At 25.6% G+C, this 27,736-nt stretch overlaps 1 protein-coding gene across 1 annotated transcript; it reads right to left on the bottom strand.

The window, feature by feature from the left end:
• Positions 1 to 917: 917 nt before the first annotated feature.
• LOC129963165 (protein bicaudal D-like) lies at positions 918 to 27,533 on the bottom strand. Its single transcript, XM_056077298.1, has 12 exons — positions 27,149 to 27,533; positions 26,776 to 27,017; positions 23,550 to 23,690; positions 21,321 to 21,545; positions 19,207 to 19,453; positions 7,662 to 7,742; positions 7,137 to 7,234; positions 6,122 to 6,313; positions 5,426 to 5,611; positions 5,047 to 5,145; positions 4,692 to 4,809; positions 918 to 1,891 (listed from the first exon to the last, which is right to left on the bottom strand). The coding sequence occupies exons 2-12, from the start codon at positions 26,992 to 26,994 to the stop codon at positions 1,032 to 1,034; spliced, it is 2,466 nt and encodes an 821-aa protein (XP_055933273.1). The 5' UTR covers positions 26,995 to 27,017; positions 27,149 to 27,533; the 3' UTR covers positions 918 to 1,031.
• Between the last annotated feature and the right edge of the window lie 203 nt (positions 27,534 to 27,736).

Here is a 27,736-nt window from a genome sequence, read left to right as displayed (position 1 = left end):
CGTGGTATTGTAACTTCCCATTTTTATTCGTCTTGTAAACTATACAGTCATTAAATAGAATTGTTCTTTAGTCAAACAATGGAAGAAAATGAATTTCTATATATTTATACCTAAAGCATATTGCATATAATTTTTTAAACACTCTTTCAATGTGCATTAGATTTTCTACTACTACTTAGTAACATGTTAGTTAATTCTGTTACATTCATAACCAAGATATTGTTAACAATATAACAGCCCGTCTAGATAGGCATACCTTCTAGTTCTAATTTATGTCCAGTTTATTGGTCATGAATGAAATTATGATCAATAAATGTCTTCCGCTAATTACTCTATTGTGCCTTTTTTTTTTACAATGAATTTTCTGTACAAGATTTTCAACATCGGGTTGGAACTGAATGGATTTCTCACAAATTTGATGGAAATCTGCAAATCTAGAGTAAATGCCATGTCTTAAATTTCTTCCATTCAACTTAAAGAGCTTTTGAATTATTGTATTCACGGACAGACAGGCGGATATTTCAAAAAGTGTTTTCTGTATTCAAGGAAGTCTGAAACATACAGGTCGTCAAAATTGCGAGTTCGAAGTTTTTGCGATTACTTTTTTTTTAACCGAGAAAATTTAATAGTATTAATAATTCCCTTTTTTTGTTTATATAGCAAAGGTATTCTATATCTTAAACTTCAATATTCCTTTTAAACTGTAGTAACTGCATCAAAGTCCTACTACTTAAGCTGAACACTAGTGACAGCATTTAAGTGCAGCTTATCAATATTAGTTTTTCTTTCTTCTCAATTAAAACATGGAGTTCTTTTATTGAGTTCTTTTCAATAAAAGAATTTTCTTTTGAATTTTTACTTAAAATGTTCTTTGTTTAAACAAAACAATTAAACAAACTTAAATAAGAAACAACGAAAAATGTAAAATATTTTATTATATATAAAATTAAAATTTTAAAATTATGTATATTTTATTCCAAGTATAAAAACATTAACTTAATTGTAGTCATAATGAATCCTATAAATAAATTCTAGTAGTCACGCCGAGAATGATAACCATCATGGCTATGCCTGCCTCCACCAAAGGCACTTGAACCTGACTGGTGGGCACTACTGGAACTTCCTCTTGAATATACATTCCTACCTCGGGAGCTATGGCGCCTACCATGGCTTTTGTCTTTGTCCATTTCATATTCTTCCAGCTTTTGCATCACATTCAGTTTCTGCTGGATGGCCAATCTCAAAAGAGAGTTCAACGTCCTCTTTTGTTCTTCGCTTGCCGATAGCTGCCGTTGTAGTTCGTCAAGTTGGGTCACATATTCTTCGCAACGTGCTGCAAACATTGCTCTTAAAGATGCAAAAGTAGCTGCATCTTCTTTCAGAGCTTTTAACTCATTGCGAAGCTTCATCATGGTTTCGCTAACTATTGCCTTTTCATTTTCATATTTGCTCTTAAGGTTGGCCATAGCCACTTCAGCAGTCTGTTTATTGGCTTTCAAGACCGTTCGTAATGTAGCTATCTGTTCTCTCTTGGTGGACAGCAAGGATTTCAATTTTATCACTTGCTCTTGTAGGTCTTCTACTTCAGCCAAAGATGAATGTTCTTGATTGCCAGTATGAAGGTTCTTCTGTCTATATATTTCAATGGTGTTTTCAACCGCTTTTGTGAGGTGACTGAGTTGGTCCCGAATGGTATCCAACAAACGATTACTTGGAGTCACTAACTCGCTTCTGTTTTCGTTTTTGTCTTCCTCCAATAAGATTTTTATTGCAATGTCACTCTTAAGCTTTTCTTTCAGAGTATCCAGCTTACTTGCATTCATATTAAATAACAAACTGTAAGGCTGGTCTTTATCTGATTCTGGAGACTCAGAATTAGTGTCAGTTGATCCTGCAAAAACATAAAAAATTACTACATTTCATTAAAAAATATTATAAGATTATATTAAGTATGTCACAAATATATTATTAATAAATATTTGTAAATAAGTAGATAGTAGAATAGCAGCATATTAATTGAATCAGTATTAGATCAGAATGCATGAATGCTTTAATTAAATTGCTTTTTATGTAAGAAACTAGAATTGCAATAAAAATTCACACCTTGAAATTAATTTTAAGCATAAACAATTAATTATTAACCAAGTTTAAATGAAGTAGCATGGTATTATAAAAAAATTCTTTAATTTAATATATAAATTTTAAATTCTAGTATGACAAGTTTTATTTAACCTTCCATTGGGCGCAACTAATCTGTGAGATGAAGTCACATTAATTGAGTACTCATGTATACTCAAATACTCATACTAAATATACTCAAATGTAAGTGAAAAGTTCTGTTTAATATGTTTTTTTTAACATACATTCAAAAATTGCATTAATTGAGTACATTAATCTCTTAGATGAATTGCACCCGATCATGTTAGAATTTGCATTGTGCCCGACGGAAGGTTAATTGAATTTTTTTACAAATATAGAATCGATATTTCATAATTGAAAAAGTGAGATCCAGAACAATTCCAGGGAGACACAAATTTATTTTTGGTATTAGGATGTTATAAATATTATCAAGCTTTACATTGAATTATTGATGAGAAAAATCACCTATAAAATATAGAAGTACTAGTGTTTAGCTGTTTCATTTTGAAAGAAACCAGTCAAAAAATTTGATAACAAAGAAGAAAATACAAATGTTAAAAATAAAACATTTATTTTTCTTCCTTTTCTGATACTATACTTTTTAAAATGCATTTAATTTTCAATATAAATACATGTATAGGATCTCAAATAAACATAATTTATTTATTTTACCTGAATTAGGTATCAATCTGTTATATGAATTAGACATACAAGGTTCAGTAGAAACATCACTCAAAACCTCCAAAAGACACTGGCTTCTATTTAGTAAAATTTTTAAGAATAATTTACAACTAAATCACAGACTATCTGAACTAAGCATTAATCCTTTACAAAATGATCAGCATAATTTTCTGCTGGAATGCTAATTAATTATTTTAATTTTTTTTTCATTTTTACAGTGAAATACTTTCTTTATCACTGAATAATTAATTTTTTAGATATTTATATGGATAAATATTAACTAGTGAAACCAGACACTTGGGGATTTACCATGTTATTAATTAAGCTCAAGGCATTTCCTATGTAAATAAATAAAGAAGACATTACAATAAGATTTGAAAGTTTAAAAGTAAGATGTAATATTTTTTATTTTATTTGAGATACATTAAATAGTTGTACAAGAATAAAATAGGAAATGCAAATTTTTACAGTTCAAAAAGATGAGCTAAGAATTTTTTTAATTTGACTTTATTTCTATAGAGCAACACAGCAATGATCCAATTATTAGAAAGCAGAAATGGATATATTTACATATGTAGAACTTTAAAAGAATAGGATAAAGCTCAGAAATAAAGCAAAACTGAAGTCAGATATATACAAAAGAAATTTAATTTATGAAATTAAGTTTAATGAATTACACACAAAAAATAGTAAGTAAAAAATAGTAATGTACTATAAAAAGTAGACTATAGAAAGCTGTCAATGATGTGAGATTTACATAAAATGAAATCACAAATTATGTGCATGCAGATGTTTTAAAATTGCACATGAACAAAATAATAACTTATAAAATAATATCCCAAAACAAGCTTCTCTCTTTGTAAAGGGAACATCAAAGTCCTCGACTATAATCCTACTATTAATTTCCAATTTTGACATTTTCAAACAAAATCGATTTGAATAATTAGAATTCTACTGTGTATCATGCAATCTTCGATTACAATCATTAAAAACGTTTTCCTTATAATCCATGATTATTCAAAAAGGACGCGTTTCAAATGCAGCAGAAACAAAGAATAATAGGGAGGAGACTGACAGAAGTCAAACAGCAGCAAATAATCAGGGGAGTCTCCTTTTTAATGAAGTTTATTGAATGAGTTATTTGACTGACTCAACATTTTAAAAGAGGTTCATAATGTCAAACCCGCAAGTGTCTTGAGACAGTCATAATAAAGAAAAGAACCTGAAGAGGTTTAACTTATGCACTGAACAGCTCAGGAGGAAGAGAATTTTCATTACATATAAGAAATTGACAATCATCCATGATTGTTAATCATAAAATACTATTACAAAAACTTAATTGCAAATAAGGAAGTGTTTTAAAAGAAAAAAAAAATGAACACCTTTCTTTTCTATAAAAAAGTGAATCAACAAGCTTTTAGTACAAAAATTTACTGAGTCAGAACTGTTTGTGCACTATCTATTGTATTTCTCATCTACTGTAAGTAAAAATCATTGTAAAACATTTTCTAGTCCATTTGTTCCTTTTTTTAAAAAAAATCAGTCTTGAGGATTATCATTTGACGAAATTTGATTAGTCACAATTGCTTTATTATACAATTCAGCAGATAATCATAAATTTACCACATATAAAAAAGTATAATCTATATTTAAATATTCTACTAACCATATAAATATATATATGAGCAAAATGCAAAATTTGTGTTATACTAGATTTTTTTTCCCTTAAACACTTATGATAAAAACCGGCAGTAGGATATACTAAAGGATTTGAATAATAAGAATTTAAATTTTAATTAAAATAAATTTCACATACTTAAACTTTATTGCATATTCCTTTAATAATACATATCAAATGATTTAGAACAAACCTGTAATATGAGATCCTTTGACATGATCCAACATGATTCGACTTGGTGTTTCACCGTTTACCATACACACATGATGATACAATTGAGCAAGCTCTTCCGATACTGCAACAAGATCATCCTAAAATAGAGATTTAAATATGAGGTTAGAGTTACTGCCAACATACAAACAAATACATTAAGATGATTAAAAACAAAATCTGGATAATTAGATTTCAATGAAATTAAAAAAAAAAATGTAAATGAAACTTACTTTAATATATATAGCAGTTAAGTATAAACCATAAAAAAGTAACTCAAACTGAATTGTATTAATAATTAATCACAGCAATTGGCTTATATTCATAAAAAAATATACCTGAGTGAAATTCAAAGCAAATCTGGCTTCTTTGGCAATTTCTCCCATAATATGCAAATCATCTTCTAATTCCCTGACTTTGTTGTTATAAGTTTGCACCTGTAAAAAGGTCAAAATATTTAGGTGGTATTTTTTATGCCAATTTCACCCAAATAAGCACACTAAAATAATATTGACTTTAGCAAAATTAAAATAAAGTAAAATATTCACAAAATTTCCTGTTAAAATCTTTATATGCACAAATTTTCTTATACAAAGTGCATGAATTTTAGGCACAGCATTTACTGATTTAAGAAAATATTGATAATTCAGATATCACCTACTAATACATTAAAATATATAAGAGATTATTAAAAAAAGAACCCTATGCAAAAAATACCTGTATTTTCAATTCAGCAATTTCATTTCTTAACTGGGAATTCATTTCTTCTTCATTGATGACAGCACCCTGCTCTTGTAGACCTTTAACATCATTCTGCAACTGTTCTACTTGCTGAACAGCTAATTGATATCGCTGCTCATGTTTTGTCAATAGATGTTTCAAACGAGATATTTCTGGTATATCCTAAAAAGAGAAAAACATTGAGAATATGAGGATTTATTACTTTTTTTATAAATTACAAAATTCATCAAAACATGGACATGTTTTTGTAATAGAAGTTACAAAAAAAGAAAAAAAAACATATAATGAAATATAATTGATATAAGTGTAAACACAGCAAAAGTGGGTAAATTATTTTTGTTCTCATTTCAATATCAATAATTTAAAAGTTGTCTGTCATCAAATACATAAAATAAGTTAATAATGCTACTTGTAAGAAATTAAAAAAATGAATAACTGTTTTTGTGATGGTTATTTATATGCCAATATTGAATTATTCAAACTTTGTAAAGCACCAAAAAAAAATAATGAATAAAAACACACCATCACATAATTTTACTAATCAATTAACTTGCATTCATTTAATTGCATGTATTTTCATTTAAATTAATGTTTACAATGCAATTAACTTTTAAAATTAATTTACAAATAAGTTTTAAACAATACAGAAATTAAATTTCTCTGATGCCATACCTTTTCATTATCTTCTAAGTTGCTTCCATCTTCTATTTCTGCTAATTTACCATGAAGAGCTATTAAGGCATTAATATGTTCTACCATTTGATGGACTCGACTGTTTTGATCATTAAGCTCCGCTTTTGTTTTTTCTAGCTGCTGTTGTGCTTCTTGAAGACGATTGGATAGTTTTGATTTTTCATTTTCAGCCTAGAAAGTTCAAAGTACAACAATGCATAATTATGGCAACATAATTACAAGTCAGTTTAATGATTCTGATCTTGCAATACTAATTAATATAAACCTTATTGTTATATCTTAAATTTCTATAAAACGTTGCCAACGTCCAAAATATTAGATGGCAAAAGCTCGAAGTAAATGAACAATATTTAAAAATAAAAAAAAGTTATACAAACTAGATAAATTAAAAAAAATATATAGTACAACTTAGAAGCAAAGAATCATCAAATTATTTCAAAGAATAAAAAATATGTTTCAGTCAATTTAATGCATCATGTAGTATCATAACTAGTATCCCTACTGATATAGAAAATTTCATTTCTAGTTTATTGTTTATACAATACACTTTTAGGCATCATAAAAAAGCATTTGTGAAATTCTAAATGCATAGTTATAAAATATATTTTACAAATTTTGAAAACTCTCATCAAAACCAAGGGTCTGGGGGCAGTTACATAAATTAATTCTAATTCATAAAATTCATTCTAATAGGAATCAATAAATTCATTGCTCTTAATTTAACATAAAGGTGAAAAAATTACATATTTAAATAGATTAAAAAATAATGCAACCAATAACAAACAAATTTAGTTAATGAAATATAAAAAAACATTTATTCTTAATATTTTATTAACATCATTCATAACCGATTTTTTCATAAATCATTAATAAGAAAGTAGTAAGCATAATAAGAACTATAAATTAAAAAAAAAATTCTACCAATAACTTAATTTTTAATTTAAACATGCTCACAAATTTGTTTCATTGCAAATGAAAACTGTTTCATACTTACTGCTTCAAGCTGCTTTTCTAATTTGTGTATTTCTGAAAGGTGGAGCTCACTGAACAAATCACCAACAGTTGAAGATTGTGGTTTTGATACATTATCTTCTGGAATATTCGTTTCAATTAATGCATAGATAGAATTCAACCAAAAATTACTAAATTATGCATAAATCATGAAACATATAAATTAATCAAGTATAACCGAAACAAAAAGGAAAAACTGTAAAAAAAATCCAAATTTTGAAAAAATTATGTATATTTATTTTTCACTTTCTCCTCTCTAATTAATTTAAATCGTATTTTTAATCATTTATATTTCAGTATTAAAAGGAAAACGATAAAACAAAGCATAAAATTTTTACACATATTAAGTAAGAAAATATAACATTAGCAAAAATTAATAGATGAAAAAAAATAACATTAGGAAAACACACATACACAAAATCCGGCCAGAAAGTAAAAAAGTTACAGTATTCATTTCACACAATATGATAGCTATATAATTATTATACAATGTTAAAAAAATACATACTATCAGTTCCTGTCAAAGATGTTAAAGTTGTATCATTTTCGCCATCTTCATCAGACTGATCTACATGATCTTGATTTAGATCTGCATTAAAAATAACAGAAAATATGTCAAAAACAAATTTACTACTAACACAAAAATAGACTGCACATACATATAGGGAATGAAAAAACAACAACAATATACATATCTTGAACAAAAACTCAAGTTTCTTTGCTTTGTTATTAAGTCCTAGAAGATAAAATTAAGACTTCTGTTAACTCTTTGAAGCACACAATAAAAAACACACACCTCTAGTTGCATAATTTTTTTTATTGTAAAAAAAAAAAAATATTCATTTTGATAATTTAACGAAATACATTACTCAAAATAAAAAATAATAATCAATAAGTCCTCTTTTAAAATGTTGGTCCCAATACTACAAAATTAGTATAAAATATGAAGTAACATTTAAAAAAAATTTATTATAAAACAATTTTTTTACTCATATAAACCAACATATACTGTTATCAGCAACAGAAATTCACTGCAGCACACAATGCGCCAACCCCAATCACAGCAACATACACAACTTACTAATGAATCTTGATCTGTATCGATTCCCCCCCCCCCCACTTATTTATGCATTTATTGTTGGTGCATAGCATTACCAATTGAATGAAAGACTTCAAATTTTTGAGGTGGGTTAAAATATATCCCACCATGCTTAAAAAACTATGAAAAAAGTGAGACAGTTTTTAACTCACCAAACCTCAAAGAGTTAATGAATCAGAGATAATTGATTATGGTGAAGTAAATACAATAAAAAGCAACACATAACAATTATTAAACAAAAAAAAAAAATTATGTATTTTGAAAGTATATAGATACTTTGCTTAAACAATATGCTTAAAAAGTTACAAAAAAAAGCCATTGAATTTGGAAAATATATTAAAAAAATTATATGGAAATATAATCTCTCAAAATGCAGAAATAACATAGATTAGAAAAAGGATTGAATGTATTGAAAAAGTTTATATTTCTTTACCTTTGTCTATTATTTATATCAATGAACTTTATTTATTAAGCATTTTCAGAATAATTTTAAATAAAAATAAACTTTTACTTTAATGTAAGAAAAAAATTTATAATTCTTCCTTTTTCATAGACGCCTATATTACTGGAAGTTTTAATTAATAGAAACATCATAACAATACAACTTAAATAAATCTTACAACTTGTCAAATTACTACTTTTATACTATGATTCATCATTTCATATATTTTTGAATGAATGCATTCATAAAAAAATTACAAGAATAATCCATGAAAATATAAAACTGCTGTAATAAATGCAATACGCTAAAAGCAGTATTTTGCATGCAAACAAAATAATAATAAAAAAAAAAGAGTTCTTAATTATTGCACATAAAATCAGATAGATTAAAAAATGACCATATAAACAATGACATTAAATTAAGTGGATTTTAAATGCGCCACTTTAACTTTAAAGTAACAAAGTTCTTGCCTTCCATAAGAATATTTATAAATAAAGAATTTTATTCTTTTTTACACTGTACCTATATGAGATTGAAAAGATGCTTTCAATTCTTATATATCGACTAGTACTGGAGAACTGAAACTGTAATGCTTTCCCTTATACAAAGTTCAAATAAAATTTTTTAAGAAAGTAACTCACAAAAAAGAAATATATAATTAGGGAGTGTTACTTCATACAAGTTCATGGAAATAATTATTCAACAAATATGTTATTATTATTTTTTTTTAATAATCTGGATATTCTAATGTTTTAGAGGATAAGGTTTTGTTTTTCCATCAAACAAAGTAATATTAAATAAATGATAAGTGCATTTTTTATTTTAAAGTAATAATAATAATAATAATTTCTTAAATAACAAAAATGTGAGAAAATGTACAGAAATGTAAATTTTTTTCATCACTTTTACTCTCTCTTTATTTATTTATTTTTTTTTTCCTTTTTGCCAAAATGAATTAATATTCTCATGCTTAGCTCATATATAAAATAATCCATCAAATTAAAATTATAACCTTTTTTTTATAAAATATAAAATGATTACTAAACTGCTTTAAAAATTCATTCCACATTAGTGAATCCAGCTATAATATTACTCAATGATTAATAATGATTGATAAATACTTAATGCTGATGCAATGCGAACATTTATGCAACATTATTTACATATAAGTAATAATATGTCATACATTCTTGTCTTACATTCATTTATGTTTCTTCTCGAAGGTTTACAATTTTTTTATTAAAACATTTATCAAATAAAAAAAATCTCTTTATAGTAAAAAAAAGAATATTCTTTTAATATTAGAAATAGAAAAGAAAATGAATGAGTCCAGAAATAGTTGGATGAAAGAGAAGATATTTTCTACACAGCAACAAACATACTAAATTTCAGTTTTGAAAATCTATTATAAATAAGCATTCTTTGTTTAGTTTTCAAAAAACAGCATGAATTCAGATTTTATCAACTAATCATAGTTCTGAATGAGCATTTTCTTATAGCTGTAAAAATTTATAACAAAGCACTTTTATAATCCAATTATTTACCCATACTTTTTATAACAAATTCTTGTTAACAGTAATATATTACAAATGCTCCATGCTTTTAATTTTTCTAATAAGTTACTACCATTTTATCATGGATGTTAATTAAATTGAAAAAGAATTGGTGAAGTTTTTCCACAGAAAAGTACTGTTATTATAATTTGATGGGCAATATTATGATATTGAAATTTAGATACAGAAATTGACATTTTTTACATGTATTAATATTAGTTTACTCATAAACAATCAGATTTTGAAAATTACTTTTCATTTTATGTTGATGCAAACTTTTCATTTCTAAATAAACAAATGAAAATTTTTTGTTTGAAAATTATTCCAAATAAGTTTATTTTTTAAATTAGTGAAAAAATTATGTATGTTATTCTGTGCTCATGTATATTTTAATATTAATAAATAAGAAATAAGATTCTTAAATGACTTAAGAATTAAAAAATTATTCTAGTTTAATTTACACATCATTTTTATCTGTTATTATTCCGAGGAAAGTTCATGCAACAAAACATAAATCTGCTTACCTAACAGCACATGAAATTTGGATTTTGTTTTCAAAGAACAATATGTTAAAGTCAATTAATGAAATCATAATGCAAAAGAATGCCAGCGTGCAAATTATAATATTAATTATATTTTAACAACATGTTAGGACTATATATTTGAAATTTCTTTTCGTGTCAGTTCTGTCTTTTGTAAAATTATTTATAAATCATTCGATTCTTTTAAACCAAATTACTAATTTTTAATTAAATTTATAATTAATTTATTTTCTATTTCACTTTTAAAAAGGATTATAGTTAAGAAAATAACCCGTACACTATAACATGAAAAAAACAACAAGATTAATATTTATTTATCATTTCATTGAAAATATTTTGATGAAGAATTGCACAATGAAAAGAACCAAAATTTGTTTATAGATCTCAAAAATATTTATCAACATATTCATGCATGAACATGCTTTATAAACAAGTGTAAGAGTTTTAAGTAATCTTAAGAAGTAAAACTGATTCCTAAAATCACTACCTTTCAAAATAATCAATTTTTAGTTTGCAGACATAAGGAAAAGACATCTAAAATCTTAGTGGTCAATAATATTGTCCTAAAATAACTGAAAATATCATACAGTGTAGAGAAATATGCTTTGCATTTAAAGCGATGGCCAAAGAAAATGAATCAATATTGCTTAGTTGCAAAAATATTTGGGGGGGGGGAGAAAATTCTAAAATTGAAACATAAGATTTTATGATAAACTCAATGGAATTTACAATAAAAGAACTCTTTTGAAATTAGTAATGCAAACTACTGGAAAGATAGCAATCAAATGGCTAACATTTTTTAACAGCTTACACAATATTTCATGAATATAAATCAGAAAATACACATTTAAAAAAGTCTCCTAAAAGTATAAAATCCAGAAATAAAATAATGTTCTTTCTTTTGCAGCACCAAGAATTAAAACTGACTAGTCTTCACAATTACAAAAAATAAAGCATATCTTGCATATTCATTCAAAGTTAATTAATCAAACTTAATACAAAAATACTTTTAAATTTGCAACAAATATTTTAAATATTTTTCATTTCCATGAAATTTTTTAAAACATTAACAGCAATAAATCATTATATTGATAATTTAAATTGAGAAAAGTACCATCAAACCATAAAAAGAAAGAGGAGATAACCAATTTATCAGCTTAAAGAAATTTAAAAACACATTTAACACTATGAATATAACCCTCGGTCTATAAAATATAAAAATAATATATCTTTATTTTAATGTTTACTCTTTTGCATTCTGAGAAGAAAATCCAAAAATTAAAAGTAAGAACTATAAAATTATAATTATTTATGACCAACCAAGATTAATTTTGATTTAACTATAAAAATCAAGTTAAAAAACAAATATTAACACACATTTATGTTAATAGTTCATGTACTGTAATTAAATAATAAGTATATGTTAAGTGATTGCTTTATAAATCTTACCATTCCTCCTTATTTACTACAGAAAATTGTATTCTTTGATCAGTGAGGTAAACTAATTTTCTGTCATTATTGTAAGTATCAAAACTACATGAAATAAAGTTAAGAATTTTAGAGAATAAGTAAAATGTAGAGAAATATAAAAACTTAAGGAATCTTTAATTTCTAAGTCTACATATTTCACCAAAGATTCATTTCATAATTAAAATATTTAATTTAAAAAAAATCAAAGACAAAAAAAGAAACATTTTCTTTATCAATTACAATTTCAAGCCTTCACATTTTAACAAATAAAGTAATCAGATTGTCGACTAAATGATAACTTTTTTTATTCTAATTATGATTTTGCAATGACAATGAATACTTTCACTTCTCTCTAAATTTGGATTGATATTCAAGATATTTATTTATGCAACTATTCTTTTCGCTATCTTGTATGATTGTCCCAAATTATTCTTCAAATTCTTCCTCAATCATAATTCCATCTATGAGGTTGAACAGTTTGATCATTGAACTAATCTTAAAGAGTGCAAGTGAGGAAAATTTTCAATATTGGTCATTCTTCCTCTTAATACCATCAGGGTGGTGGTGACTTAGAACAGAAATGAAAATGAAAAGCTCCCATTATAATGATTAGTTCTCCTCATTTTGGTTGGCACATTAATAGTGTGTAGTTGAGTTATATCCTGCTGAAGACAGGATGTGCCTTCTATGGGAGGGATCATATCATAGTTGATGATGGCCCTTAGAACTCAACCATAGTTCCTTCCAATTGCTCTTTGAAAGATCTTGATCATTCAGTAATTCCATACATCTTCGGATAAACTGGTGGCTCAGTTACACTTATTTATTCTTCCTCATGTACATTCAGGCAGGATGAATAATATTCCAATAGGGTTATTCTCTCTCTCTTTTCATGCCAGCTTATCTAATTCTTGAATAAAAAATCTATGAGTTTGAGTGCATCTTCCACTGCAGCATCAGCAATTCTATTCATTAACAAGCAAAATTATATTTACTGATTCTTTCAGAATACTTTAATTAGTCACTTTTCAAACATTTTTCTTTTTAAAAAAATTTCTCTGGTTATGGTTTATGTATCCAACTAATCTAATACATATTTATCAAGTTTAGTGTTGCAGTTTTTTGCATTAAACAAAATTATATTATTCTGAACCATCACATCAAAAGATATCTTTTCCCTTTCATTAAGAATTTTAGCTTCAAAAGGTTGGCTACATGATTAATTGAAACTTAACCTATTTACCATCTATTTTATAAAGTTATAAAATATTTCCAATTCAAGCAATTTAAACATCAAGTAGGAACAATCTTGTACATAGTTACAATGAATCATTTAAGTGCAAACATGCATAATTAACTCAAGCACAAAATCATTTTTTAGTAGGCACAAGCATATTATGACACAAATACTTTGTATTCTCAATAAGAGAAAATGATAATTTACGAAGTGGTAACAGAAGCAGACTTTACTGCTAAATCTTAAAATTGTTAAGGCATAGTACAAATTTATAAATAATTTTTTTAGATCTTTTTCACAGATTAAAATTTTAATAAATTATATAATCCATTATTACTTTTTTGGTTTAAAATTAAATGTAAAAAAAATAATAACTTAATTTTTTTTCAAATTAATAATGCATTACCTAAAGCATCATTATTGCTTTTTATTTATTTTCTTTAGTAAGTGAATTTACATGCTCTAGAATTAATTTTTTTTTAACTGCTCAAAAATTAACTTATGATTTTTCTTGACATCGACTAATAACTTTATTAATAAGTCAATTTATAACATAAATTGACTTATGACTTTTAAATTGCTCAACATGAAATTTTTCGAACATATTTGTATTTTTAAAAACAAATATGTTCTAAAAATTTAATATTGTATGATGCATCATAAATAAAAAGAGGCATTTTATTTTGATTTATCAGAATACGGAATTCATCAAATTTTCTACATAAGTTTAAAAAAAGGTTACATTACAAGTGTCAAAAACAAAGTTTCAATCTCCTCCCTTTTTTTTTTTTAATAAAATTTGTTTTAAATTGGAATTTTTTTTTATTTTGCTTTAATAAAAAACAGCAGAATTTGACATCAAAAGAAATAAAATACTGTGTTAATTAGAAGAATTAAAATTTTAGTATGTTAACTATCATACAGTTCAATAATTTTGCTGTAAATCAAAAGAATTGATTTTTTCAGTATGATCAATCAAAAATAACTTACAATTGCATTTGTAATTAAGAATACAATCAAAAGAATTCATCAAAGTTAACACAATTAAGCAAAAATATCTTTAAAAAGCCATTATCATATTCATTAGAACATCTGCCTTTTAATTTTGTTTCTGCCCATAATATAGTGAAATTAACTTTCAAAATTCTAACTAAAATTTTGAAAGTTAATTTCACAAACATGAATCTGCAGGATTTATACGCTATCAATTCTTTTGCAATTTCAGTGTTTTATAAACGTAAGCTGTTTTTGTTTTTTAAAAACTAGATTGATTTTATGATTTTATTCAAAACCTTTAATAGTGTTTCAATGTTAAATATTATTTTACATAATGTAAAAACGCATACTTATTTGATAAATTAATGTCGATAGCTGTATAAAAAATATTTGGGATTCATGTAATTTCATGTGTAAACTTTAACATGAGTTTTGTAAAATAAAAGAAAAATTCAGAAAGAAGACACACAAAATGAAAATAAATTTTCATTTAATAACAAGATTGTTTGACAAGATAAAAAAGATAATATATAGATAAAAACAATGACTGAAATGTTAATAAAACATGCAGTGAGTACGGCAATTCATGCCAAAACATTTATATATATATGTATATATATAAAGATTAGAATATTAAATCAATAGTTATCACTAGACTGTTATTTTTGATTCACAGTAGTTACACTGGTTTATTACTGAGAAGACTAGATGTGGTAAGAAAAGTAGCAAATGCAAGAAAATTTTGAAATCAGAAATTCAACGAGACAAAGACAAGCAAGCAACATATAATGTACTAAGCAAAGACATTGATTTCAATACTGTAAAACTCTACAGATATCTAATTGTTTTCAAGATAATTTGAAACTAAATAAAGAACAAATGAATGAAGGACAAGGAAGTTATAAGAAGGAAAAAGGAATAGAAACATTTTCCACAAAAAGAAAAACATCGTTACTGAAAAAGCTATACATAAATACTGCATAGAATTGAAATATGTGAAAAAAGTGTGTATTTGATTACAATAATGTTCATCTTTTCTATATGACCAGCGATTTTTTCCCTAATTTCAATCAACAGAATTCAAGGAATTTCATATTTTGAAATATTTTAGGAAGTTCCCCTCCCTTATATACTATTAAGCAAACATTGACAGTTTTAAAATTATTTCAATGAAACCCCGGTTAACCAAAATGAAGCTAAGTAAAACTTAGGATACAAGAAATACCTCGGAAATTATAAATCCAAAACAAACATGAACTGCATTGCAAAGAATTCCAGATATAAGGAAGTGCAAAATGGACGATTCAGAAGAAATCATGGACAAAAAAAGTTATGCAATTACATGCTGACATGATAAACAGCCCAAAGTAGACAATAAGAATCAACAGGCACCAATGGTTTAAAAGCTCTAGACATAAGCCTAAATTGAAAAATAAATAATAATAATAATAAAAAACTGTGATATTTTTTAATATTAAACTTGAGTACTGCTTTCTTTCTTTTTTTTTTAAAGGAAATATTTCAAGCAACAGTATTATTAGCCATAGGCTACTAATTATTGTATATCAAGGCTTTTTTTCAACAGCAACATCTGCATGTGTTTTTTTTTTTTTTTAGGTTTGTAAAAGATTTGTTGAACAATACAATGAATTAATGCTGGCTGATGATGCTCTTCTAATGAAAAGATGGAATATGGAACATTATTGCTCAAAAATATTAGGAGAAACACCAGAGTCAAAAGGCTCCATTTTTCAGATGAATAAATAATACGCTATTAAATTAACTATTACCAATTATATTTTGATGCGCTTTCTATAATTTTAAAAATGTAATTTTATCTTTAAAAATGAACATACACTTATGCTCATATTTTGATGTTTGGGTAATAAAATGTTTTGAATTTGTTTTACACTTAATAATTTCATAATCACACAATATTTATATATATTGAAGAAATTGTTAAATGTGCTTCTTTAAATTTACCCTTTTAAAATTCTGTTAACCAGGATTGGACGTTATAAAAAAAATTAAGTAATTAAAAATGATTCAATGAAATTTATTTTTAAAATTTAAAGAAAAATAATTATTTAGCAACACATTTTGATTCTATATAAAATCATAAAAATTGAAAAAAAAAATCTGTTATACATAAATAAATAATCCCTACTGAGACAACATATTTGATTATAATTTCTAAACATTACATTAAATTAGCTCATAATTTTCAAAGAACTGAGTTAAATACATTAATCTAAGCTTAATATCTTTTTGGAGGGGAAAAAAAAAAGATGCAAGCTGATGTCAGCGAAACAAAACCGACCTTAAAAAATTGACATGAAAATAATATTAATACACTAAAATAAAAAATTATCATTTCAGCTTCTGTAACAAATTATAAATCATATTAGAAAGCTATATTAATTTTAGCAAAAAGAATTATAAGCTTGGTTTCTACATAATTAATATATTGTATACAACTAAACTTCTTACTCAGGAATAAATAATCACTCAGTAAGAACAAATGTTTTTATAATAATATATAAATATAAATTGAGGGTATGAATAAATATTAACGAAAAAATAAATATTTCGTCCTATTCTTTAAATGAGATAACTTTAACAAAAGTATTCTACAAATTAATATCAAATTTAATTTTAATATTTCTGATGAAATTGCATTATTTATTTGACAATTTCAGCACTGCTTTACACACAGAACTAGCGTTGGTAAATTTATATAACATTTCTAAAAAGCTTAATTCAATATTTCATAAAAACCTGTGATGAAAAAATCACTGAACATTTTTGTAATTAAAATTTAGAAATAATGCTTGGAAAATGAATCATATTGAAATGTAAAATGAGATCAGCAAGATATAATAATATTGAATTCAAGAAAAAAATGGTTCATTCTCTTTAAAAAAAATAAAGGAATATCTTGAAAAACTTAAAAATAATTGGAAGATTTTTTTCTTCTTTAATCTTTTTGTGTTTAAATTTTCCTTTTTTTAAAAATAAATAAATAGTAAAATTATTTATAACTATATTTTTGCAAAGTCAATATATATATATATATATATATATATATATATATATATATATATATATATATACACAATATAAAGAAATCTATTAATTGTTGGTAATTTATGGCAAATATATCTGGTTCCTACTTTCAAGAAAGAAGATCAATTCAGTAAATTCATGCAAAAAAGAGAAAGTGGGACATTAATTTTGTCCCAGTTTTGCACATAGTAAGAGAAGAAAGGCACACAGCAGTTTTAATCATCAAAAAAGTTTGCAGATGATGAGCTGATCAACCTGCTTCATAGCTTCATCATTTAACAAAGATAATTATGTGACATTAAATGAATTGAATAAATATTGGTCATTTTCTTTTATAAAATTCTTTTGATGACTCAATATGTTTATTTCACAAATGTTTTAAACAGAGAACAATTTCAAAAAAGAAAAAGAAAAAAAAATCAACTGTTATGATAATGTTGAAATCATTGAAAATAAATTGTTTAACAATAAAAAACAAATTTATAAAGCTTTAGAATTAGCTTTCCGTTCAAAGCAAAAATTAGCATCAACTCATTTCAAAAATTTTCATGAAAAACAATTCTAAATCTTCTAAAAATTTAAATAAAAAAATAAATAAAATCTCATCATAAAAAATCACCTGGCTAATTTTTAAAAAACTGATACATTTCTAAGTAATAGCCTATAAAAAATCTAATATCAATAAAATTTAAATTGCCAGCATATCACAATTCCTGCTTTAAGTAAGCGCTACAACAGCATAAAACATACTTAAAAAAATTCAAGAAAAAAAATTTACTAAAGTATGTTTATGATAGACAGAGCTGAATTCTACATATTTAAGTATATTAGGAATCTATCAATACAACCACAAGATTTTAAAAAAAATTAATTTCAAAATGCTAAGTGATAAGTAAGTAAATTCTATCCAATTCCAGTTCTACCTTTCTAAACAACATCAAAAATAGCTAACAAAAACATACAACTTTTTAACAGTATAATAGTTCAAAAAATATTTGAATCGATTTTTTTTAAGAGTACTTATCCAATTAAAACTATAATAAAAGGCATATGTAAAAATTGTAAAACCAAAAGAATCTATAAAAACTATATATGAATACTGAAAAACAATTCAGGTATAATTTTTCCACAATTTTTTTTAATTAAAAAAATTATAACTTACACTAACAGCCTTATAGACTCGTGTACTAAATAAATGGAAACAAATATCATAAAATAAAAAACAACTAATTATCGAAAAAATATTCTTTAAAAAAAGTAAAGGTATTTGTCTTGACCTTAAAATATATTAAATAATCTTAAATAAATCAAAATTTTAAAGCAGCAAATTAAAAAAATATATAACTGAATTCCTTGTCCTGAAAATCTTGAATATTTAAGATAAAAACCAAAAAAGCAACAAGAATGCAAATACCAATGTAAAATATTGGAAATAAAGCGAAATAAAATCAAGGAGCAAAGATAGATATTATGCAAGACACAAGCAGCTCAAAAGCAATAGTGAAACACATGCAAGGATTCTTTGACAGCTTTTTCCCTGATTTAGAAGAATTTGCATACTGAAAAATTAAGCTGTTAATACTTCCATGCACAGTTAGTGATGATGGTACAATAAAACTATCAACACTGCCATAACTTTGATTCTTACTTCCGAGTCCAAATCCAGAAAATCCCAAGTTGTTTATACCAAAAATCGATTCAGAATTAACACGCTGATCAAGTTCTTTTTTCAAAGCATATTTTTGTTCTCGTTCAGACTGTAGAGCTTCAAGAGCTTCTTCAAGTTGCTTTTCAGCTATCCGCTTCAAAGAAGTCAACTCTTCAATTTGACCTTTAGCAGCTTCAATTTCTTCTTGCAAACATCTAACCTCATGTTTAGCTGCTTCAAATTCAACCTATGATAAAAATAAAAAATATACAAGGATTAATTTTTTACATTTAATTTTACTTATCTTGAAATCAAAAGAAATTCAACATTTCAAATGAGTTACTATAAATCTTTGGGAATTAAGTGAAACTAGATATTGAAATTAATCTGAATGCTTTTAACTTAAATTTTTTGATAAGTTGAACATTTCCTCAGGCTCTTTGAATTTCCTCACAATACAATGCTAAAATATAATCTATAACATAACCTAATTATTAGTAAGTAATTATATTATATATATATATATATATATATATATATATATATATATATATATATATATATATATTTGAAATTTGTTTGCTAGAGAAAAATGATTATACTTTGAGTCCACTGAATGATTTTAAGTACATAAAGCATTCAATAAAGAGATCACACTTTAAACTTTTGAGCAACTAACTTATTTTTAATTTGATAGCTTACAGGCTAAAATAAACACATAAATAAGAAAATTTCTAAGTGAATGAACTAATTATTATCATTATTTTCATTTTAATCACAATTCTGAAATTTAAAAAATATTTTATGCAGTTTATTAAGATGACATATTTATAAATGAGAATTATGAATTTGAACTAAGCATTGATTTTGTCATTCAGAGATTAAAAAATCTTAAGTATGCTAAATATGAATCTTCAATATGTAATGATAACACTTAAAGTATTGTAAGAGCATTGTAGAGTATTTGAAGCACTGCTGCTTAATTATTAGAAATAATTACTTATTTTTTTTAAATACTATTTATATGAATTATTTACAGAAAAATGCAGAAATCAGATAAAAAAAACCTGACAGAAAATTATTTTTGAAATAGAATTAATTAAAAAAAATTAGATACAAATATTTAATTGAAAGAACAGCATGACAATAATATTCACAGAATTCAGGTCATTAATTTTTGGCATACATCTAAGGACAATAAATGATATTGATAGATGATATATCAAATTCTACAAACTAGTTGGGAGAAATAGAATAGCGAGTTCATCACAAAAGCAACTAAACTAAATGTATTTCAATTCCAAGTGGGATCAAGAAGAAAAAAAAAAATTTTTTTCACCAAATTATGCAAATATAATTTATTACGGCCAAGAAACATTATTATGAGAAATTTATATACGTAAGACAGCACAAAGCCTATATTAAATATTTATTTTTTGATAAATTCGGAATTTTCACAGCAGTTAGAAAGATTGAAATCAATACTGCAGATATATTTATTAAACTGGATGAAACATAAAACATAGTTTAATTATCATTGAAGACAAGTCAAGCTAATAGTGCACAGACAGCTATGTATTCCAATATTACACCCAAATAATGCTAAATATAATTTAGTTGTATTTAAAATTAACTAATATATTTGAACAGATTGTTTTTTTAACACACAATGGTATTTTGCACAATAAAACTTTATATTTAAAACAATTTTTTTCACCTCAAAGAGTTCTTTCTACAGGCCACACATGTATAGAAATGCATGATACATCATTTGACATTGATACTCGAAATTAGTTGGTTTGAAAGGACGCCTAATCTCGGCAGGGATAATCCTGGCATTGATGGATTGCAGCGAGTTTTGTCATCAATAGCTTGCTTTGATCATCTTCAATAAGAAGTAGAGTCATTTGTTATTGATGCTAATCCATATAACTATTTATATACTTCAACATGAGTTTCACTGACTAAAGTGCACTTGCTGTCTATAACAGATTTCCATTCAAAGTATAAAAGCAGTTTCTAAATGTATAAAATCAATCATTATGAGATTTCAGAATAAACAGAGGCAAAAAGAAGACACTGCAGGACTAATAATGGATGGACAATTTTCATACCTGAGAGGAACGAAGAGATGAAATTTGTTTCTGCAAGGAAATGTTTTCTTCTTCCAATTCATTGTTATCACTTAAGAGACGAGCTTCTCGCAGTTTCAGTTCCTTCAACTCAGCTTTATACGTCTTCTTTTCCCATTCACTAACATCACAGTTCTTAGCAAGGTCGATGTTTTCTTGAAGAATTCTTTCTTTTTCAACACCAACACGAGAAACTTCTTGTCGGGCCTAAGTAATGCACAGGAAAATCATATCAAAATGATTAAAAGTATTTTATTAAAACAAATATAAGAAAGATATTAAAATATGTTTAATCCATTATTTAAAATAAACTTGCTGTAATACTCATAAGTAAATAGATTTAAAAACAGTTTACAAAGAGGAAAGGTTAAGTACTAAACATTCAACTACAACTCAGTTTTATGGATATTTGTAAAGAGAATTAATAAATTAAATTATCAATTTTTAAAAAACTGGTTAATATTTTAAAGTTAAAATTATTATATCTCTTCCCTGAATTTAAATTATATATGATATATTTAATAAAAATTACATTATATAATATTTAAAGTACAGTTTGATTCACACAGCACAAAGATACATAAATAATAGAATTGTTTTTCATTTCATTATCTGCAAAGTTTATGCTGGTTTTCGAAGGTTTTAATATATACACAGATGCATACTACAAGCATTTACAAAGAAACTTTATTTGATAAAGTAGAGAATAATTTACTTTATTAATAAATTATATACATTTTAGCAATTACAAAACAGACCATCTATAATTATATCATACTTTCATATTTTAAAATCAGTTTCCTGATGCAATTCACTTAAATACAGACAACTATAATCAGAAAAAGAATTTGCCATGTGATCATCTCTAAATTTAAATAATAATTCATGCAGGAGAAAAATAGAATTCATCCAATGCATCAGTGATTCACAAGTTGCATGACACACCCTTTGAGATATGCAAAATGGCAAAAAGAGGGTGGGGTATAAATAAATACAAATAATAATAATAATATGAAAATTAAAGTGTACCTAAAAAATGCAAATGCAGATAAGTAACATAAAAGATGTTGATATTAGTTATTAAAAGACATAATGCTAAAATTGATAATAATGCCAAATAAATAATTGCAAATATGCCAATACTGAAATATATGTATTGTTTGAAGAAGGATTATTAAGATTAACCAGGAAAATTGTACACAAAATACAAGGTTTGAAAACCATAGTTAAAAATGCAAACCAATTAAAAAAAGTTAAAAAAAAATGAAGTAGTTATATCTTAATTATAATCATCTGGTTCATACTGAAAAGAAGACTTCCTTTTCATAGCTATAATTCTCTTATATTTAATTTTAACTACCCTACAAAAAATGCATTCAATCAATTCTGTCCTTGAAAGCTTTAGTATTGCATAAATGTTATTTGTTTCAATTTCATGACGAGGAAGATATTTCTTCTTGAATAGAAAATAAAATACAGATAATTCAAAATTCACTTTAAAGTAATGACATTTGATTTTTAACTATCAATCTGTAAAATTTTTATTTTGGTACATTCTCATATACACACTGACACAATGAAACTTTATTCTAAACTGATTGTAAAATAGCATTATAAAAAATAATCAAATAAAATATTATATAATAATTATATTATGATTAAATTTTTCTCTACAACCGCTTACTTGCAAAGATTGTCACATTAACTGATTTTTTTCTTTTTTTTTTGTATTTCTTAATTGTTATGGCACCTGGTTTTATTGCCAAGCAACCAAGATTTATCCAAAAGATAGTTAGTTGCATTATGCACAAAGGAGCTTAGCAATTTTGACATAATCTGGAAATTGCCAAGAAACACAGGAGTCATAAAAATAAATTAATACCAATTTTTATAAATTGTCTGAATTTAAAAAAAAAATTCCAAATTTAATTACTTGACTGAACACCCCTCCTACAGCAACTGTTTATATTACAAAAAAAAAAAAAAAAAAAAAAAAAGGTGGGGGGTGAGTGACGAAGTTTTATTTAAATAAGCAGAGAAGAATCGGAGATTGTTTCTTTGAAAAACTCATTGCGGTTGCATTTAATCTGTAATTTTCATAAAAACATTTAAACAAATATTTATTTTGATTATTTATTAAAGCGTGTTCCTATTTTAATATTTTGTTAGTCAAGATATTTAATTTTAAAAGACAAAAAGTAATATACATACCTGCTTAAGTTCTTTTTCTAATTCTAATACTGTTGAAGTAAAAGAAGCTTCTTTACTAGCAGTCTCTAAAAGAAGACTTTCCTCTTGCTCAATACCACTTGATGCAGTAACTTTTTGATTTGTCTGGTATTTTGCAAGGGCCTAATTAAACATAAAAATTATTTTTCATTTGTAAAAAAAGAAACATTTAATATAAATGAATAGAAATATTTATACATCTTTTATTCTCTGCTAACACTTTTCACCACAGAATGATATAATAAAATTGTGGAACTATGGATTTACCATCTAAACTAGTTAAATTAATATAATTATGTTCCTATTAAACTTTTACATTTACCCTTCTCAGGTTTCTAGAAGATTTTTACCAAAGTAAATGGCTTCCCAAGATTAATAATTTCACCTGGTTCCCTATTATTCATCTGGTCTCTTGTAAAGAATAAAATGGTAATACTGTATACGAAAGAATGGAGGGGGGGGGAGAGGACTTTAACATCAAAAGACTTTACAACTGTTACTTTGAAATGCTCCACCTAGATCAAAAGATGTCAAACCTTTATCTTGTAAAAAATCTTTTTCAGTTATGTCTGCCAAAATAATATTTTTAGAGTACTAAGTCAGTAAATTTTATTATGAAATATATCTTTTGAGAGTTAAGCCTAATTTTGTTGTTAGAATAAGTTCTTTTTCGTCTTGCTTGAAAATACTGTAATAAATTCTACTGTAATTTTATTATTTATTTCCAGTTAAAATAATCTAACAAATAATTAAAATAAAAATGAATGATTTGAGCTTCATATCTTATAAAATTATCATTTTTTTTATTGGATCCTATGCAAAAGTCTCAGTTAATCTAACATATAAGTGATAAAATTATATATCATACAATATAAAATAATATACAAGGTTTCTATTTGAATCATGGTCCAATAAAAAAAAATTCTGGAAAGTTAGAGCATACACCTCTATTTGGAAGAATACTTTAAATGATATAAAGAATTATATTTTAAAATGTTTGAGTCAACAAACATACATAACTGAAAAAATAACAATATCTAAATTTTTATATAGTACCTAAGTTCCATTAAGCACAATCAGCAATATATTTTTCATGCAATAATATTTTAAATAAGGATGGGGAAAAAACTTTTTATTATTTACTTGTGTATTTTATCACTTGCATTCTCTCCTTCCCTCCTTTTTCAAAACAAACCAAATTATGAATCTTTGAACATCATTCAACAGCAGGCTCATGGAACCAATTCATTTCTTTGTGATGGCTATTGATTGGTCTAAAATAATGAAGGCCAATCAATTGTCAGAGCTCCACAACTCTGACAATTTTGATTACAAAAGAATGGAATCCTATTGTTTAAAATATTAATTGACAAGAATATTTTACTAAATATGACTAATAAAACAAAGGAATAGTATAAAAACTCACAATTTCCATATTTTTCAGCAGCACATATATTGACTAATAAAACAGAATATTTTTACTTAATGAATTATACATCAATTTTTAATAGTTTAGAAATTAGCTATTGGGCCACAATTAGAGTTAGCACCCTGTTAAGTTTTTAATAAATGTACCAATTCTGCGAAAATAATGCTTTTATTTTCAAATAGACTGTAGATTCATATTTTCCACAGGTTTCTGAGTTGCCTATTCATGATTGACAGAAGTTTAAATCTAATAGTTTTTAAATAAATAGAGGTAAAACTAAAAAGAGTCGTAATTAAGCATTAATAGAAGCATAGATTATCAACTCTCTTAGATAATGTAATGGAATCATTACTTCAATCAATACAACTTCTTTAAGAGGTAAATGACAATATACTAAAACAATACTTTTCAGTTAATTCAATAATGACAGAAACAATCTTAATTCTTTTAATTTATATATTACAAAACATAAAAATTTTCATAACTTGATTAGTAGGATTACTTGTTGGGAGTTTTGGATTGTGATCATATAGTACTATTATCTGTTGATCATAGAAAGACAGCGCAATAGTAATGCTCACTTTATTAAATAAAAATCATAGAATTTTGTAAAATTGTCCAGAATCATTGGAAATTCTAAGTAGCTCATAATAAAATATTGCCTGATAAATGTCAAGGCAGCATTACCTTGAAATTACAACACATTTTCACAATAGTGGTTAATGTAGTACAAGAGTGGTTTTTAGTGATATAACAGTTTGGTGCATGGTAAAATAGTGACACAACACATTTTCACAATAGTGGTGAAGAAGCAGAACTCTACTTATTGCTACTTTTGTCTACTGCAGATTTTTTCTGGTACTTTTCATACAACATGAAAAATAATACCACTAAACTTGCAAACATTTGTTTTGTATGTGCTATATTATGAGGATTGTTGTTCAGTTAAATATGCTAATAGTATCCAATAGATTACTCTGAACTAGTATGAAAGAATATTAGCAATGATAATAGTCCTTATGTTTCATCTTTCCTCTATAGCCTAAGAAGGGTAAAATGTGTATCATAGCTTTTGAAAAATTAGGGAAGGAGAGAATGCAAGTGATAAAATACATAAGTAAAAAAGACAACCGGAAGTATAACTATTACATTTAATAAGAGGAAAGAAATAATGATAAAAAATACCTTTTTAAAAAAATCTTATAATTACAAAGTATAATAAAATAACATTAATATGTTTATAATGAAGTACTAAGCATTAAATGTTTAATTTTGGAGAGAAATAGAAGCCCACTGAGTTCAAGTACTCTTGAAAAAGCCTCATTTTGAGAATTACGATCCAGGTATCATTTATTCTTTCTATCAGTTGCAAACGCATACCACCTGATATTACATTTATCAAGTCAAATTCTTATTGTTTTTATTTTAATAGATAAATTAATTTTTATAATATAATAAGTGCATTCATATTATAAATCTCCCATAAGTTAAGCTACCAATTATATATATGCAGTTTCCACAGTTAACTTTCAAAATAAAAGTGAAAACTATCACCACACACATATTACAAAGCATTACATTTATAATGTTCCCAGCATAAAACAAATGGGAATTCATTATTTGCATATCTGCACTTAGTAATTAAAAAATATTCTACCCTTTAAAGTAAATCACATTTAGAACACCAAAGAAAAAAAAATCTACAAGAAAATATTTAATAGGGCTGTCTTTCAAATAGGACCTATTTCATTCATTTAATACGGAAATGCCATTACATACTTCTCTCAACAATTCCAATTCTGCTTTTGCTGAATCATAAAATGCTTCCAATTCTTCATATCGTTGCTGTAAATTTTCTTTTTCTTCCAACAAAGCTAGCCCATATTGTGCAGATAAATTTTTTTCATGTGTGGTTTGTTCGAGTTCACAGCTTAATCTTTCTAATTCTTGTTTCAGCAGATCTCTTTCGTGTGTAACTGATTCTTGCGACTCGCTCATTTTGTCCAAGTTTGGGATTTTACCTAAATAATTGTAGGATGACAGAATATAAAAATAAACATAACATCTATAAAAAATACTAGTCTATATCTGCATAAAAGTACAAATAATGTACAGAAAACTGTCATTTGAAAAAAAAAAAAAAAATTAATACCCAGGTAAAGTCAGCCGACGCCTCTGTTATCCGGCTTCTAACATTTTCAAATATATTTCGTTTACAACTAAATAGTTATAAAATATTAACAGATCGCAAATAAAACCCAACTTGTATTGATCAACATCTTAAATATTTAATACATGATTCCAAGTTTCGGATTGCAGTTGTACAGATAATATTGTTGACCTATTCCAAGTTCAAGAAAACACGAAAAATTGAAGAAAAACGAAACGGAAGTAACGTAGCGGAAATGAAGTTTATTAGGTTAGGCAACGGAAAAAAGAAAAGTGCAGGTAAAGCAGATTGTGCAAGAAGAAAAATTCAAGTTCCATTTCATTTTAACACTGGTATTAAAAAAGTACTAGCAATCGCAGAATTCTGAATCAAATAGACCAGAATTCCTCCGGACCACATAGAAACTAAAACTTCTTTGTAGATACAGATTATTCTCTGTAACATGAGAACAGAACAGACACGTGGCATTCCGGTCGCTATATGAAAATGCATTAACATTTCATTTTAAGCTACAGTAGTTTCAAAAATACATCTTATATTTTGAATTAAAACCTGAACAGTTCAAATAGT

Source organism: Argiope bruennichi, chromosome 3 (genome assembly GCF_947563725.1).
Source record: "Argiope bruennichi chromosome 3, qqArgBrue1.1, whole genome shotgun sequence".
In the NCBI taxonomy this organism is placed as follows: Eukaryota; Metazoa; Arthropoda; class Arachnida; order Araneae; family Araneidae; genus Argiope; species Argiope bruennichi.
Note: the sequence above shows the minus strand (reverse complement) of the source record. Positions and strands in the feature narration are given on the sequence as shown.